This window comes from Danio rerio, chromosome 14, assembly GCF_049306965.1.
Source record: "Danio rerio strain Tuebingen ecotype United States chromosome 14, GRCz12tu, whole genome shotgun sequence".
Classification (NCBI taxonomy): Eukaryota; Metazoa; Chordata; class Actinopteri; order Cypriniformes; family Danionidae; genus Danio; species Danio rerio.
In genome coordinates this window covers 58,556,385-58,572,228 of record NC_133189.1, presented here as the reverse complement: position 1 = coordinate 58,572,228, position 15,844 = coordinate 58,556,385, and the positions used below count along the sequence as shown (strand labels likewise).

Sequence of the window (15,844 nt, the reverse complement as noted above, 5' to 3'; positions counted from 1 at the left end):
AAGCCGCGGGAATGCAGACCTCTTGTGCACGCGCATCACTTTTTATCCAGTCTATTTTTAAAGAGAACCGATCGCAGCAGTTGCGTTTCCAACCCGCCAAATGCAGGTAGTTGTCACCAGTGCCGGGCTAGACAGCTGCTCCCACTAGCCTCTTTGGCTGGTTAAATTGTTTTGAATTGCTAGTGCTGGCTGGTCACTAAAGATTACAATGATAGCTTGTCAATATGTGTGTAAATGTGATCTTAGACTCGAGAAGTCAATAATGAATGAGTGAATCACGCACACGGTGAGACGCAGACTGACGCGCGCACAGCTGATGTGATGTATGCGAGTGTTTTAAAGGCTTGCGCGCTGTCGATTTCTTGCGCTAAGCAACCATGCCGGAAATGCAACTGCTTCTCTTTGAAAGACTGAAGAAATGCGATGCTCGTGCACCCACAGTCCTGCTCCTGTCGAGAGCTCGAGATTCTTTGTAAGCTTCTTTTGCTTTGGCTTTAATAGATTATCAATAGGTCTCGTGTGCGCCCGATCATCAATGTTCACACGGAGTGTTTCTCACCTGCTTCCTTTTGCTTGCTGTTATTTGTGTTAATGATCTAATTATTAAATTTATGCATATAAAATATATTTTAATAAACCCACCAAAACCAAACCAAAAGCTCTACCTGTTTCCTCTCTTTAGGGTTGAGGAGCAGATAACGCGGATCAAACACAATCTTATGGCGCTCCTTCTCCCAGGTAGAGAAGGCAGAGACCTGATAAAACAGAGAGAGAGAGAGAGAGAGAGATTTGAACCATTAATTAGGGTCATTATAATGACAGGAGAGTGTGCCTGTGTGTGTGTGACTGTGTGTGTGTGTGTGTGTGTGTGTGTGTGTTCAGCGGGTGTTTCTGCTCCTGCGGTGCTGGAGTCACAGTGTGTGTGAGCCGCCGCTTTTCATCCTCAGCCCTGATAAATAACACACAGGAGTCCTGCTTCAACACACACCGCTAATTGGCATAACGAGAGCGTTTAATTAGCGAGGCCTGTATGCACGGCTGAATACAGGAGGAAGGTCCTGCATTGAAGATCAGACTGAAATCTGACTTTCATCTCTTCACAGGCCGGCGAGGCAAAGGGCAGAGCTGCGGATACAGGCCGGGGTTTATATCTGTTTTCATTCAGCTGTAGAGTCTGAGGCTGCGCTGAACTGCAGATCCTAATCATTATAATAATAATTAATAATAATAATAACACATTTATGAACTTAAGGTCACTATACAACAACTATATACAATTTAAAACAACAAACCAACAGCATAAACATGGAGAAAATAATTAAATACTGTCACAAAATCTGAATCTCTCTATTTTATACGGCTGGTTTATTCTTTAAAAATTTAAGTGTGTGTTTTCTGATCATTAGTGTGTGTTTTCGGCTCAGTAGTGTGTGTTATAGTGTGTTTTTGGCTCAGTAGTGTGTGTTATAGTGTGTTTTCTGATCAGTAGTGTGTGTTAGTGTGTGTTTTCTGATCAGTAGAGTGTTATAGTGTGTTTTCTGATCAGTAGTATGTGTTTTCTGATCAGTAGTGTGTGTTAGTGTGTGTTTTCTGATCAGTAGAGTGTTATAGTGTGTTTTCTGATCAGTAGTATGTGTTTTCTGATCAGTAGTGTGTGTTAGTGTGTGTTTACTGATCAGTAGTGTGTGTTATAGTGTGTTTTCTGATCAGTAGTGTGTGTTAGTGTGTGTTTTCTGATCAGTAGTGTGTGTTAGTGTGTGTTTTCTGATCAGTAGTGTGTGTTAGTGTGTGTTTACGGATCAGTAGTGTGTGTTATAGTGTGTTTTCGGCTCAGTAGTGTGTGTTATAGTGTGTTTTCTGATCAGTAGTGTGTGTTAGTGTGTGTTTACGGATCAGTAGTGTGTGTTAGTGTGTGTTTTCTGATCAGTAGAGTGTTATAGTGTGTTTTCTGATCAGTAGTATGTGTTTTCTGATCAGTAGTGTGTGTTAGTGTGTGTTTACTGATCAGTAGTGTGTGTTATAGTGTGTTTTCTGATCAGTAGTGTGTGTTAGTGTGTGTTTTCTGATCAGTAGTGTGTGTTAGTGTGTGTTTTCTGATCAGTAGTCTGTGTTTTCTGATCAGTAGTGTGTGTTAGTGTGTGTTTTCTGATCAGTAGTGTGTGTTAGTGTGTGTTTACGGATCAGTAGTGTGTGTTAGTGTGTGTTTTCGGCTCAGTAGTGTGTGTTATAGTGTGTTTTCTGATCAGTAGTGTGTGTTAGTGTGTGTTTACGGATCAGTAGTGTGTGTTAGTGTGTGTTTACGGATCAGTAGTGTGTGTTAGTGTGTGTTTTCTGATCAGTAGAGTGTTATAGTGTGTTTTCTGATCAGTAGTCTGTGTTTTCTGATCAGTAGTGTGTGTTAGTGTGTGTTTACTGATCAGTAGTGTGTGTTATAGTGTGTTTTCTGATCAGTAGTGTGTGTTATAGTGTGTTTTCTGATCAGTAGTGTGTGTTAGTTTGTGTTTTCTGATCAGTAGTGTGTGTTAGTGTGTTTTCTGATCAGTAGTGTGTGTTAGTGTGTGTTTACTGATCAGTAGTGTGTGTTATAGTGTGTTTTCTGATCAGTAGTGTGTGTTATAGTGTGTTTTCTGATCAGTAGTGTGTGTTAGTGTGCGTTTTCTGATCAGTAGTGTGTGTTAGTGTGTGTTTACTGATCAGTAGTGTGTGTTATAGTGTGTTTTCTGATCAGTAGTGTGTGTTAGTGTGTGTTTTCTGATCAGTAGTGTGTGTTATAGTGTGTTTTCTGATCAGTAGTGTGTGTTATAGTGTGTTTTCTGATCAGTAGTGTGTGTTAGTGTGTGTTTACTGATCAGTAGTGTGTGTTATAGTGTGTTTTCTGATCAGTAATGTGTGTTAGTGTGTGTTTTCTGATCAGTAGTGTGTGTTAGTGTGTGTTTTCTGATCAGTAGTGTGTGTTTTCTGATCAGTAGTGTGTGTTATAGTGTGTTTTCTGATCAGTAGTGTGTGTTAGTGTGTGTTTTCTGATCAGTAGTGTGTGTTAGTGTGTGTTTACTGATCAGTAGTGTGTGTTATAGTGTGTTTTCTGATCAGTAGTGTGTGTTAGTGTGTGTTTTCTGATCAGTAGTGTGTGTTTTCTGATCAGTAGTGTGTGTTAGTGTGTGTTTTCTGATCAGTAGTGTATGTTAGTGTATGTTTTCTGATCAGTAGTGTGTGTTAGTGTGTGTTTTCTGATCAGTAGTGTGTGTGTTTTCTGATCAGTAGTATGTGTTAGTGTGTTTTCTGATCAGTAATGTGTGTTAGTGTGTGTTTTCTGATCAGTAGTGTGTGTTATAGTGTGTTTTCTGATCAGTAGTGTGTGTTAGTGTGTGTTTTCTGATCAGTAGTGTGTGTTAGTGTGTGTTTTCTGATCAGTAGTGTGTGTTTTCTGATCAGTAGTATGTGTTAGTGTGTTTTCTGATCAGTAATGTGTGTTTTCTGATCAGTAATGTGTGCTAGTGTGTGTTTTCTGATCAGTAGTGTGTGTTAGTGTGTGTTTTCTGATCAGTAGTGTGTGTTAGTGTGTGTTTTCGGCTCAGTAGTGTGTGTTATAGTGTGTTTTCTGATCAGTAGTGTGTGTTAGTGTGTGTTTACGGATCAGTAGTGTGTGTTAGTGTGTGTTTTCTGATCAGTAGAGTGTTATAGTGTGTTTTCTGATCAGTAGTCTGTGTTTTCTGATCAGTAGTGTGTGTTAGTGTGTGTTTACTGATCAGTAGTGTGTGTTATAGTGTGTTTTCTGATCAGTAGTGTGTGTTATAGTGTGTTTTCTGATCAGTAGTGTGTGTTAGTTTGTGTTTTCTGATCAGTAGTGTGTGTTAGTGTGTTTTCTGATCAGTAGTGTGTGTTAGTGTGTGTTTACTGATCAGTAGTGTGTGTTATAGTGTGTTTTCTGATCAGTAGTGTGTGTTATAGTGTGTTTTCTGATCAGTAGTGTGTGTTAGTGTGCGTTTTCTGATCAGTAGTGTGTGTTAGTGTGTGTTTACTGATCAGTAGTGTGTGTTATAGTGTGTTTTCTGATCAGTAGTGTGTGTTAGTGTGTGTTTTCTGATCAGTAGTGTGTGTTATAGTGTGTTTTCTGATCAGTAGTGTGTGTTATAGTGTGTTTTCTGATCAGTAGTGTGTGTTAGTGTGTGTTTACTGATCAGTAGTGTGTGTTATAGTGTGTTTTCTGATCAGTAATGTGTGTTAGTGTGTGTTTTCTGATCAGTAGTGTGTGTTAGTGTGTGTTTTCTGATCAGTAGTGTGTGTTTTCTGATCAGTAGTGTGTGTTATAGTGTGTTTTCTGATCAGTAGTGTGTGTTAGTGTGTGTTTTCTGATCAGTAGTGTGTGTTAGTGTGTGTTTACTGATCAGTAGTGTGTGTTATAGTGTGTTTTCTGATCAGTAGTGTGTGTTAGTGTGTGTTTTCTGATCAGTAGTGTGTGTTTTCTGATCAGTAGTGTGTGTTAGTGTGTGTTTTCTGATCAGTAGTGTATGTTAGTGTATGTTTTCTGATCAGTAGTGTGTGTTAGTGTGTGTTTTCTGATCAGTAGTGTGTGTGTTTTCTGATCAGTAGTATGTGTTAGTGTGTTTTCTGATCAGTAATGTGTGTTAGTGTGTGTTTTCTGATCAGTAGTGTGTGTTATAGTGTGTTTTCTGATCAGTAGTGTGTGTTAGTGTGTGTTTTCTGATCAGTAGTGTGTGTTAGTGTGTGTTTTCTGATCAGTAGTGTGTGTTTTCTGATCAGTAGTATGTGTTAGTGTGTTTTCTGATCAGTAATGTGTGTTTTCTGATCAGTAATGTGTGCTAGTGTGTGTTTTCTGATCAGTAGTGTGTGTTAGTGTGTGTTTTCTGATCAGTAGTGTGTGTTAGTGTGTGTTTTCTGATCAGTAGAGTGTGTTAGTGTGTGTTTTCTGATCAGTAGTATGTGTTAGTGTTGTGTTTTCTGATCAGTAGTGTGTGTTAGTGTGTGTTTTCTGATCAGTAGTGTGTGTTAGTGTGTGTTTTCTGATCAGTAGTGTGTGTTAGTGTGTGTTTTCTGATCAGTAGTGTGTGTTAGTGTGTGTTTTCTGATCAGTAGTGTGTGTTAGTGTGTGTTTTCTGATCAGTAGAGTGTGTTAGTGTGTGTTTTCTGATCAGTAGTGTGTGTTAGTGTTGTGTTTTCTGATCAGTAGTGTGTGTTAGTGTGTGTTTTCTGATCAGTAGTGTGTGTTAGTGTGTGTTTTCTGATCAGTAGTGTGTGTTAGTGTGTGTTTTCTGATCAGTAGTGTGTGTTAGCGTGTGTTTTCTGATCAGTAGTGTGTGTTTTCTGATCAGTAGTGTGTGTTAGTGTGTGTTTTCTGATCAGTAGAGTGTGTTAGTGTGTGTTTTCTGATCAGTAGTGTGTGTTAGTGTGTGTTTTCTGATCAGTATTGTGTGTTTTTGTGTTTTCTGATCAGTAGTGTGTGTTATAGTGTGTTTTCTGATCAGTAGTGTGTGTTTGTGTGTTTTCTGATCAGTAGTGTGTGTTATAGTGTGTTTTCTGATCAGTAGTGTGTGTTTTCTGATCAGTAGTGTGTTAGTGTGTGTTTTCTGATCAGTAGTGTGTGTTATAGTGTGTTTTCTGATCAGTAGTGTGTGTTATAGTGTGTTTTCTGATCAGTAGAGTGTGTTAGTGTGTGTTTTCTGATCAGTAGTGTGTGTTAGTGTGTGTTTTCTGATCAGTATTGTGTGTTTTTGTGTTTTCTGATCAGTAGTGTGTGTTATAGTGTGTTTTCTGATCAGTAGTGTGTGTTTGTGTGTTTTCTGATCAGTAATGTGTGTTATAGTGTGTTTTCTGATCAGTAGTGTGTTAGTGTGTGTTTTCTGATCAGTAGTGTGTGTTATAGTGTGTTTTCTGATCAGTAGTGTGTGTTATAGTGTGTTTTCTGATCAGTAGTGTGTGTTTTCTGATCAGTAGTGTGTTCAAAACAACAAAGATCTAACAGCACAGTATTTCACACCATATGAAATAAATCTCTAATGCAGCATTTAATTATTTCCCAAATGTAAAAACAGTTCCGTCTTTCAACCAAGAGTGTTTGGCATGAGGATTTGCAGATTAGTTTAAGGATCTCCGTCAGATGTGTGACATATATACACGTTGATTTATATCTCATAGCAGAAACGGGGAGGAGGAGATGCGGGAACACACTGATCAGCGCTGCTCTGATCACCTGGAAATGTCAGCCGAGTATTTTAATGAGCACTCAAAGCTTAAAACCAATGATGGGTTTAACCTTTCAGACCAGAAAATAAATATATAAATCTCACAGCATGAACCGCACCCGGACACATCTCTCTGGCATTTGGTTAAGAAGCACTATCAGTGTTGATTCTGTAGGTATATCAGTATAAAGTAGATGTAAAACAGGCAGTTCACCCAAAATATGAACATTTCCTCCTCATTTACTCGCATTCAAGTGTATCTAAACGTATTTCTGTTGAACACAAAGCAGGATATTCTGAAGAACGCTGGAAAATGCAGACACTGACTTCCATAGTGAGAACAAGAATACTTTATAATATCGTCCTTTGTGTTCAACAGGAACTCAGGGTTTACTGCAAATGATGACAGAATTTCCCCTTTTGGCTGAACTGTGCTCTAATTTATACCATTATTCATTTATGTATTTAAATAATATAAAAACTGATGATAACACCAGCACCACATGCATTTAACTGAACAATTACTCCATCTCAAAATGGTTTAAATACCACACTGCGATTCCCAAACGTCAGGTTAGTCTGGTAGTGGAGCGATTCTGTTTAAAGCAGATTGTGTTGTTTCGCCTCATGCTGGATCTGTTTTTGACAGATTTGGCTTCATAAGTGTGTTCTTAATTAAAATAAAGAAGTGTGAGCAGTAGTGTGCGTGTGTATGTGTGTGTGTGTGTGTGTTTGTGTGTGTGTGTCTTACTGCTCGCTCCAGCAGCATCTCCTTAAACTGACTGATTCGCGCTTCTTGAGGAACCACAGCTCTCTCTCGTGCCGCCTTCAGCTCTGCCTCCATCGCTGCCTCCTTCTCTGGGTCCAGCTCCATCTTCTCCTCCACCCTAACACACACACACACACACACACACACAGGTGAGTGCAAACAGGTATAGTCACATCACTGTCAGTAAGCATCAAAACATCTCTGGCTTTCCATAATCACAATAGTGCTGTTTCCATCAAACTGTGTACGTGCATTTCAGATCATCACATAAGGAATATGCTTGATGGACATCTTGACAATGTGCACATCTGAGTGGCATGAACTTCATATCTGATTAGAATAAAGTACAACATGAACAGATTTAGCGGATAAACTCATTCATCAGTATGTGTGACTATTTTAATTACTCCATTCATTCTCCTTGAGATTAGTCCTTTTATTCATCAGGGGTCGCCACAGCGGAATGAACCGCCAACTATTTCAGCATGTGTTTTACACAGCAGATGCACTTCCAACTGCAACCCAATACTGGGAAACACCCATACACACTCATTCACACACTCATACACTACGGCCAGTGTAGTTGATCAGTTCCCCTATAGCGCATGTGTTTGGACTGTGGGGGAAACCGGAGCACCCGGAGGAAACCCACACCAACACTGTGCATGTTTATATCAGATAGAGAACACAATCTAGAGCGACTCTCACTTCCGCCTCTTGGCTTTGCTGGGCTCCTCATCTGCTGCGTCTTCAGAAACAGGAAACTCCTGCTCGTCTTTAACCAGCGCTGGACAGAACACACACAACACCAGCACAATGGTTAGACAGTGATAAACACACACAGATCTGGATTAATATCTCGATGGTCTCTCTCTATATCTGTAGTAGAGGATGACATATATATATATATATATATACACATACATACACACAGTTGAAAGCAGAAGTTAACATACATTCTACAAAAAAGCAGCATAACCATTTTTTTTAAATGTCTGATGGTAAATCATCCTGAATGTTTCTATTTTAGGTCTGTTAGGATTACCTAAATGATTTACATTTGCTAAATGCCAGAATAATGAGAGAATTTGATATTAATTTCTCGACAGTCAGAAGTGTACACACATTTCCTTGGTGTGGTTTAGCTTTGCTTTTAAACTGTATAACTTTGGTCAGATGTTTTGGGTCTCCTTCCACAAGCTTCTCACAATAGTTTGCAGGAGTTTTGGCCCATTCCTCCTGCAGAATTGCTGTAACTGAGTCAGATTTGTAGGCTGTCTTGCTCACACAAGTTTTTTCAACTCTGCTCACACATTCTCTATAGGATTGAGATCAGGGCTTTGTGATGGCCACTCCAAAACATTCACTCTGTTGTCCTTAAAGCACATTTGACCTCATTTGGCAGTGTGCTCAGGGTCATGGACTGTCTGGAAGAGCCATTTGTGGGCAAGTTGTAATGTCCTGGCTGATGTGTTGAGATGTTGCTTCAGTATTTCTCCATAATGTTCTGTCTTCATGATGCCATCTATGCTGTGAAGTGGACCAGTCCCTCCTGCAGCAAAACAGCCCCACAACATGATGCTGCCGCCCCCATACTGCACAGTTGGGATGGTGTTCTAGGCTTGTGTGTTTCCCCTTTGTCCTCCAGATGTAACACTGCTCATTATGGCCAAACAGTTCAATCTCAGCTCCATCAGAGCACAGCACATGTCTCCACACATCAGTCTTTCCCCAGTGTCATTCAGCTAATGGTAATCTGGCTTTGTTGTTGATTCTGGCTTGTTGATTTTCTCATGTTGTCACACAGGGAAGCAGTGTGTTTGAGCTTTTCCTTCAGTACTATTCTACAGTTGTGCCTCACATTAACTCAAATGTTGTCAATCAGCCAATCAGAAACCTCCAAACCCCTGACATCATCATCTGAGCATTTCCAGAGGCAGAATAATCTTATTGTGTGTAAACTTGACTTTCAAGAAGAGTTAGAACAATTCCTCTAAATACATCTCTCTCATTATTCTGCTATAAAGCACAACAGAAACACACCTGATAATCCTGACCAACCTAAATCCTAACATCTGACTTTGTTTAAATGGTAAAGTGCCTTTCTATACAGTCTATGGAAACTTCTGCTTTCAACTATATATATATATATATATATATACACACACACACACACACACACACACACAGTACATGCATACAATATTTCTTGTAGTTTCAATATAATTCATACCTTGGATGAAAACACTGAACCTATGACGGTTGCGAGCAATTTTGTCAGTCAGACGAGACTTAACAAGTGTGTGAGTGCTCGTCCCTGAATCACTGCTGTACTTGACTAAGATTAAGCATGTTTTAGTAGCAGCATACGGCGTGCTATCACCGTCAGTTTAATCTCATTAACTTCTTTGATATTTTTGATTTTCCGGATAGTTCTGTAAATGTAATGGACATGTCATCACCTCTGACTTTGTGCTGCAAATCATTTTTCCCCACATCAGTTTCTCTGCGGCTGTCTGCTCCCTCCAGCACTGATGGCTTCTGGGTCGTGTAGTTTGTGTTTAATTGCATTACACTGTAACTGTATTAAAAGAAAACTACAAAATGGCGGTGCATTTTTCTGTCATCTTCCCTTTCAGTTTGTTCCCGCTCCCGTCTGCCCACGATAACTACTTTATCCTGTACCGTCCCAATCCCGTCATTAAAAGCAAAGATGACTCCCATCCTGCGGGAACGCCACAGGAATCCAGTGACCCATGAGATTCCAGAAATTCTGTCATCCTCTAATCTGCAGTGATGTTTGTAGTGTACAGACTGTATATTCTCTCGTCTCCCCCTGAACTCAACACACACAGCACAACACACTCCGCACTTCACATTAAAAACACTTCATACTGTGTGCTTTACAGCATGTTTACCTGTGGAGATCTCAATAAAGTCCCCATGAGTCCTTGTGCTTTCAGGTTTAAGTCAAGTTTAAATGATGTGAGCAGGCCTGTTTGTGTGTGTGTGTGTGTGTGTGTGTGTTTACCCAGTCTGTGGCTGTTGTCCAGGCCTCTCTTGTGCGGAGGAGCCTGAATGGCTTTATCTACATCGGCTCGACCCAGCAGATCCTCCGGCCGCTCCCACATGGAGAGACGAGTGGTGGGGTTATAGAAGAACACACGCTCATCACCCGTCCACACCACACACCTGCACACACACACACACACACACACACACACACACTGGCTGTAGATAAGCCAGCTCCTCCAGTGTTCATCAGTCAGTGAGCCAGTAATGATCAGAGTTTTACCACGGTGTGCCAGGAATGGGTGTCGTCGCCACGGGCTTCGCTTTCTTAGCAGCCTTCTGCTCCTCCGTCATCTCCTCCTCCTTCAGCTCCTGAGAGCAACACACACACGTATGACGGCACACAGCACACACTCTTGATAAACACACTATTGATAAGACAGCAACACACACACACACACACACACCTCCTTCTGCTCTTTGGGCGGGTCGATCTGTGGGCTTCCATCCTCCATGCTCAGGATTTCAGCCTCCATCATCTCCTCCACTGAGTCCATCACCTTCTCACTCTCCTTTTCTGAAACACACACACACACACACACACACTGTATGAGATCTAATGTCCTCATCATCACACGGGTTCCATAAAAATGACTCATTTTCAAGATTAGATTTATCTCCATCTATCCATGCATCCACTCATCCATGCATCCACCCATCCATCCATCTATGCATCCATTCATTTATCCGTCCATCCCTGCATCCATCTATGCATTCATCAGTCCATCTATGCATCCATTCATGCATGCATCCATCCATCCATCCATCTATGCATTCACCCACCTATCTATCCATTCATCCATCCATCCATGCATCCCTCCATCCATCCATCAATGCAAGCATGCATCCATCCATTTATCCAGTATGCATCCATCCATCCATACATCCATGAATCCATCTATCCATCCATCCATGCATTCACCCATCTATCTATCCATCCATCCATCCATCAATGCAAGCATGCATCCATCCATTTATCCAGTATGCATCCATCCATCCATCCATCCATCCATCCATGTATCCAATTATCTATCCATGTGTGAATGCCTCCATCCATCTATGCATCCATCCATCCATGTATCCATCTATCCATGCATGCATGCATCCATCCATCTATGTATCTATTTATCTATCTATCTATCTATCTATCTATCTATCTATCCATCCATCCATCCATCCATCCATCTATGCATCCATCCATGCATTCATCCATCCATCTTTGCATGCATGCATCCATCCTTCCATCCACCCATCTATCCATGCATGCATCTACCCATCCATCTATCCATCTATCTATGCATCCATCCATAATCTTAAGACTAGATATGTTGTCTTTGTCTGGGAAAAAATAAATATAAAATAATATATATATATATATATATATATATATATATATATATATATATATATATATATATATATATATATATATATAAAATATCTAATTATATTTTAACATTATTTTAAAATGCATTAATATATTTTATATATTTAATTATATTCTGAAATAAATATAAAAAATATCTACAAACTATTCTTTCCTAAATATGAAAGTTAAGTTCTACTTTTCAAACTCAGGGGTCTCAAACTCAATTCCTGGGGGGTATTCCAGAAAGCTGGGTTAACTTACCATCTGCTAAAACCTAAACTCTCGGTTGATTTACCCAAAACCTGCTTACCGCGAGTATGTTGGTTCCGAAACAGGTGACAAGAGTTAGTTAAATCAACCTCCTGAAGATAACCGCGGGTTAATGCGCGTGCACGGCACACACCTGAAGGCATTTTCAGTAGATCGCCGAATTCACGAGTCACCATAGAAAGTCACAGTGAGAAAAAAAGGGCAACGCACTTTACAGAGGCGAAGGTGGAGGTTTTAAACACAGAGATTACACATCTGCTTCAACGAAGGAAAGAAATAAAGAATAAGAAATAGATAAGAAAATAAAAAATAAATAATAAGAAAATTTATTAATTGATTAAATTACACATGCCACCCTCCATTTTATTGTAATGATAAATTAAATTACTCTTTAACATCCTTTTTGAGTATGTTGTGTAACCATTCATGCATTTATTTTTCTTGCCATTAATTTCTTAAGGCCACAATATGTGTATTGACTAATAAGGCTTATAGAAATTGTAATCTTTCTGGAGCTAGAACTCTGTCCAAAGTCATTAAACACAGAAACATTATTATAAAAGGTAATATTTAATTACTGGAGCTCTTTATTTAACACTCTAGAATATGCTTTCTGACATGCAGCTAATAGAAAGAGGCCTGTCTAACTGCTGTGTCCTATAATACAGGCTTTTCAGTGGTTGAGTTTTTGACTTAAACCACACACTCTGTCACTGTTGTAAGTGATTGTTGTCAGATAGCTTTAGGTTCTTTTTATTTTGCATGCAGACGAAGTTCCTTCTGCCTCAACTAACAAGCAGTGTAAGAATTTTCTGCACTTTTCCATATTTGAATATTACTCTTGGATCACAAAATCTTTTATCTACATATTTAAATTCTAAAGTAGCTGTATAAGGTCCATCTTCAAAGATAAAGTCACATGAGCATCACCTTAAGGTGAGAAATGTATATGAAAAATATGTTACACGTTTAAAGGTGCGTGTGTAAAGCAGTGTACAAAATCATTCATTTTATTTCAGGAAATTAAGAAATGAACAGACCAAACTATTTGAGTAAACATAGTTTTTTGACTAATTATATATATATTTTTTTAGCACTCTTCCATCTGTTTTGTCTGCTTGGGTCACTGAGATTTCCTCTGGGTCAGGCTGCAGGTACGCGTCATCGTATAAGGCAGAAAAGGGTATCTTTTGTCCTCCAGCAAGTAACAATGTAGTGCCTATGATTCTATTGTATAATACAAATATAATAAAAATAAACATTGTGTTAAGCAACATTTGCTTTATAGTTTTTTTTTTTTTTTTTTACTATATTTGTGTAATACACTTGAATCATTATTTCCTGAAAATCAGCCATTTAGCCTCAACATAGTGATGAGGTGGGGTGTGTGATGAGCTGGTAAGTGGAAGCAGTAATGAGTTTAATAGTTGAAACACCAAAAGATTAAGGATAGAAAATTAAGTTGTACCTGCACACTTATACTTTGGACAAATTTTATATTATCAGTGTCCTTTAGTGACTGATGGAGCTTTAAAATCGGCTGCAATTAATGCACACAATAGCATTTAGAAACCCTGAAAAAAAATTATATTAAAAAATGTAGGTGTGTGTGCGTGAATGTATATATATATAAGAACGACGTCCTATATCTTAAATTATAGATATATTTTCCTACAAAAGACAAAGCTGCCACTTATAATATTATACAGAAATGTGAGGGTGCAGAAGAAGAGAAAAAACACACGATCTTTATGTGAGATTCGAACTCGCTCCGCTGTGCGCTCCGTTGTTTTTTATCGACGCACTGTCCACTACTCTATTACCGTGCTCTGAATCATCTCTGTAATGACACGCAGTAATGTATGACCAAGGAACTGTACAAAAGTGTAAAAAACAGTTCAGTGTCAGGCATACTGTACAGGTGGTCCTACTGCCATATTGTACAGTTGCCTAAAATGCCCTGACGCGAATACAAAGAGCTGCACTGAATGTTTTTTATGGTAAGCGCAGACCCGCGGTTTGTCACATTTGATTTCAAAAAGGTTTGTTAAATACATTGACATTATGAATTTGGTTATGAAAAAAACTATGCACTTATAACCCTCTCACAACGAAAAAACTTGTATCTGTGTGTCCACATCCATAAATATTCCCATCAAAAGAGCACGCAATGCTCAGTAAACTCTTTAAAACAGACAAACTCTGAAACATAGCAACTTACTCTCTGAACATAACCTGCTCCGGAGCAGGTTATCTTCAGAGAGTAAGTTGCTATGGCTACTTAACATACCCAGAAGTTACCTCCGATTTTGGAACCAAAGTTGAGGTTATCCACCTACATACTCTCAAACTTACCCGGGTATGTCACATAACCTGCTTTCTGGAACAGCCCCCTGGAGGGCTGCAGCTCTGCATAGTTTAGCTCCAACACCTCCATCTCACACCTGCTTTATGGTCTCTAGTGGTCTGGAACAGCTTGATTAGTTGATCCGCTGTGTTTGATTGGTGTTGGAGCAAAACTGTGCAGAGCTGCGGTCCTCCAGAAGTCCAGTTTGAGACCTGTGGTTAAGGTGTAAGTCATGTCAACAGTGTAAATATAAACATACTTACAGAAATGAATGACCTATATTTAATCAAGCGTAAGTGTGATGTAAAATCATGTATTTACACAATAAGTAGATTGTAATGAATGACTAATTTCACTGTAAGCTCATATTAGTGAAGGCCACCAGATATAAAGAGAGACCAAAAACTCTACACCAACACTGAAAGCGGAGGATGTGTGTGTTTAGTGTCTCTAACCTGTGTCCCGGAGCTCCTCCGGTTTGTCCCAGGTGGTCTCCTGTGTGTGTTTGTTATAATAATAAGACTTTCCCTCCGGAGTTTTAAACTCGGCCCAGTCTGATGTGCCCAGAGCTCCGGGCAGTCCCGCAGGTCCAGCAATGGTCATCTGAGGGGGCATCATGGGTACTAAAGGCGGAGCCATGCTAGGGAGCATCCCTTCATATAACACACAAACACACATCAGACTGTGTTCAACACACTGACTAAATCCCAATCAGGGAGCAATGACTGACTATCAACAACTCATCAAACATCAGTGCTCACAACTACACTGCTGAACACGCTTCTGGCACTCAGAGCTTTTATCCTGTCTCTAGTGCAAACATCTAAACATTCCTGAATCAACAAGCATTTTCTAGACGAGCAGAATAATCTAATGTCAAAAGGAAAAACAGGATTATTCTGCGTACGCTATTGGCAGATTATTTTGCTTGTTTAAAATATCAATTTTAAATAAAACTCAATCAGTTCATTTCTGAAACTAAGACACTATTGTACTAGTCTAGAAATGCTTATTGATGTAAGAACGTTTAGATATTTGGAAACAAGATGAACTCTGAGTAAGGAAAGCATGCTCGGCAGTGTTGAGACCTGCTTTCCTCACGGGACAGAATTTGAAGGTGTATATGCGGGTTGTGGGAGAATACGATTATTACAGGGACTGAAAATATCTTCAAACTAATATACTAAAAACAAACATTCAGCTATTTATCTACTGCAGAAAAACAACTTTTTTACCAGTGATTTTTTTATTTTTTTACATTAAATTAGTTAATTTATTTTCTATTTATTTATTAGCTAAATGTTGAAAATGTTACCAATTTATTATTGAGAAATACTTAGAAACAATGAAAACCTATGTTCAGTGTTTGAGCATTGCTGAAGGTGCACATTCTGAAGCAGCATCAGGACAAATGCTTCAGAAATCAAAATGATTTCTGTCTGACCATTTCTGTTTGGATGGGAGCAGGACAGAAACATGTATAGTTTTGCAGGAACGGGACTCAAAAATCCGTCCCATGCAGGTCTCTACTCCAAACAACAGGACAAGATGCCCATTATACATCTCTTTAAATATTGCATGAAATATCAGAAAATAAACATTTAATTAAAGGGTCAGTTCACACTCAATCAAGGTTATTGATTGAAAACTATTGTTCAAAGCATGCTTTCATTAACTAAAATAAAACTAAACGAAACTAACAAAAGTCACTGAAAAACAGAAATCATATAACAATTAGCAAAAATAATAGTCATTTTCAGAATTAATGAGCAGTTTAGAAACATCAGTCAAGAGCGAAATTATTTTTAAAAAAGCAT

At 39.1% G+C, this 15,844-nt stretch overlaps 1 protein-coding gene across 1 annotated transcript in view; it reads right to left on the bottom strand.

The window, feature by feature from the left end:
- Positions 1 to 15,844, bottom strand: part of tcerg1a (transcription elongation regulator 1a (CA150)) — a 40,865-nt gene that overhangs the window by 17,290 nt on the left and 7,731 nt on the right. The window contains 7 exon segments of the mRNA NM_198357.3: positions 666 to 755; positions 6,952 to 7,087; positions 7,678 to 7,756; positions 10,001 to 10,161; positions 10,265 to 10,353; positions 10,449 to 10,558; positions 14,483 to 14,680. Of these exon segments, the coding sequence (NP_938171.2) occupies positions 666 to 755; positions 6,952 to 7,087; positions 7,678 to 7,756; positions 10,001 to 10,161; positions 10,265 to 10,353; positions 10,449 to 10,558; positions 14,483 to 14,680 (863 nt within the window).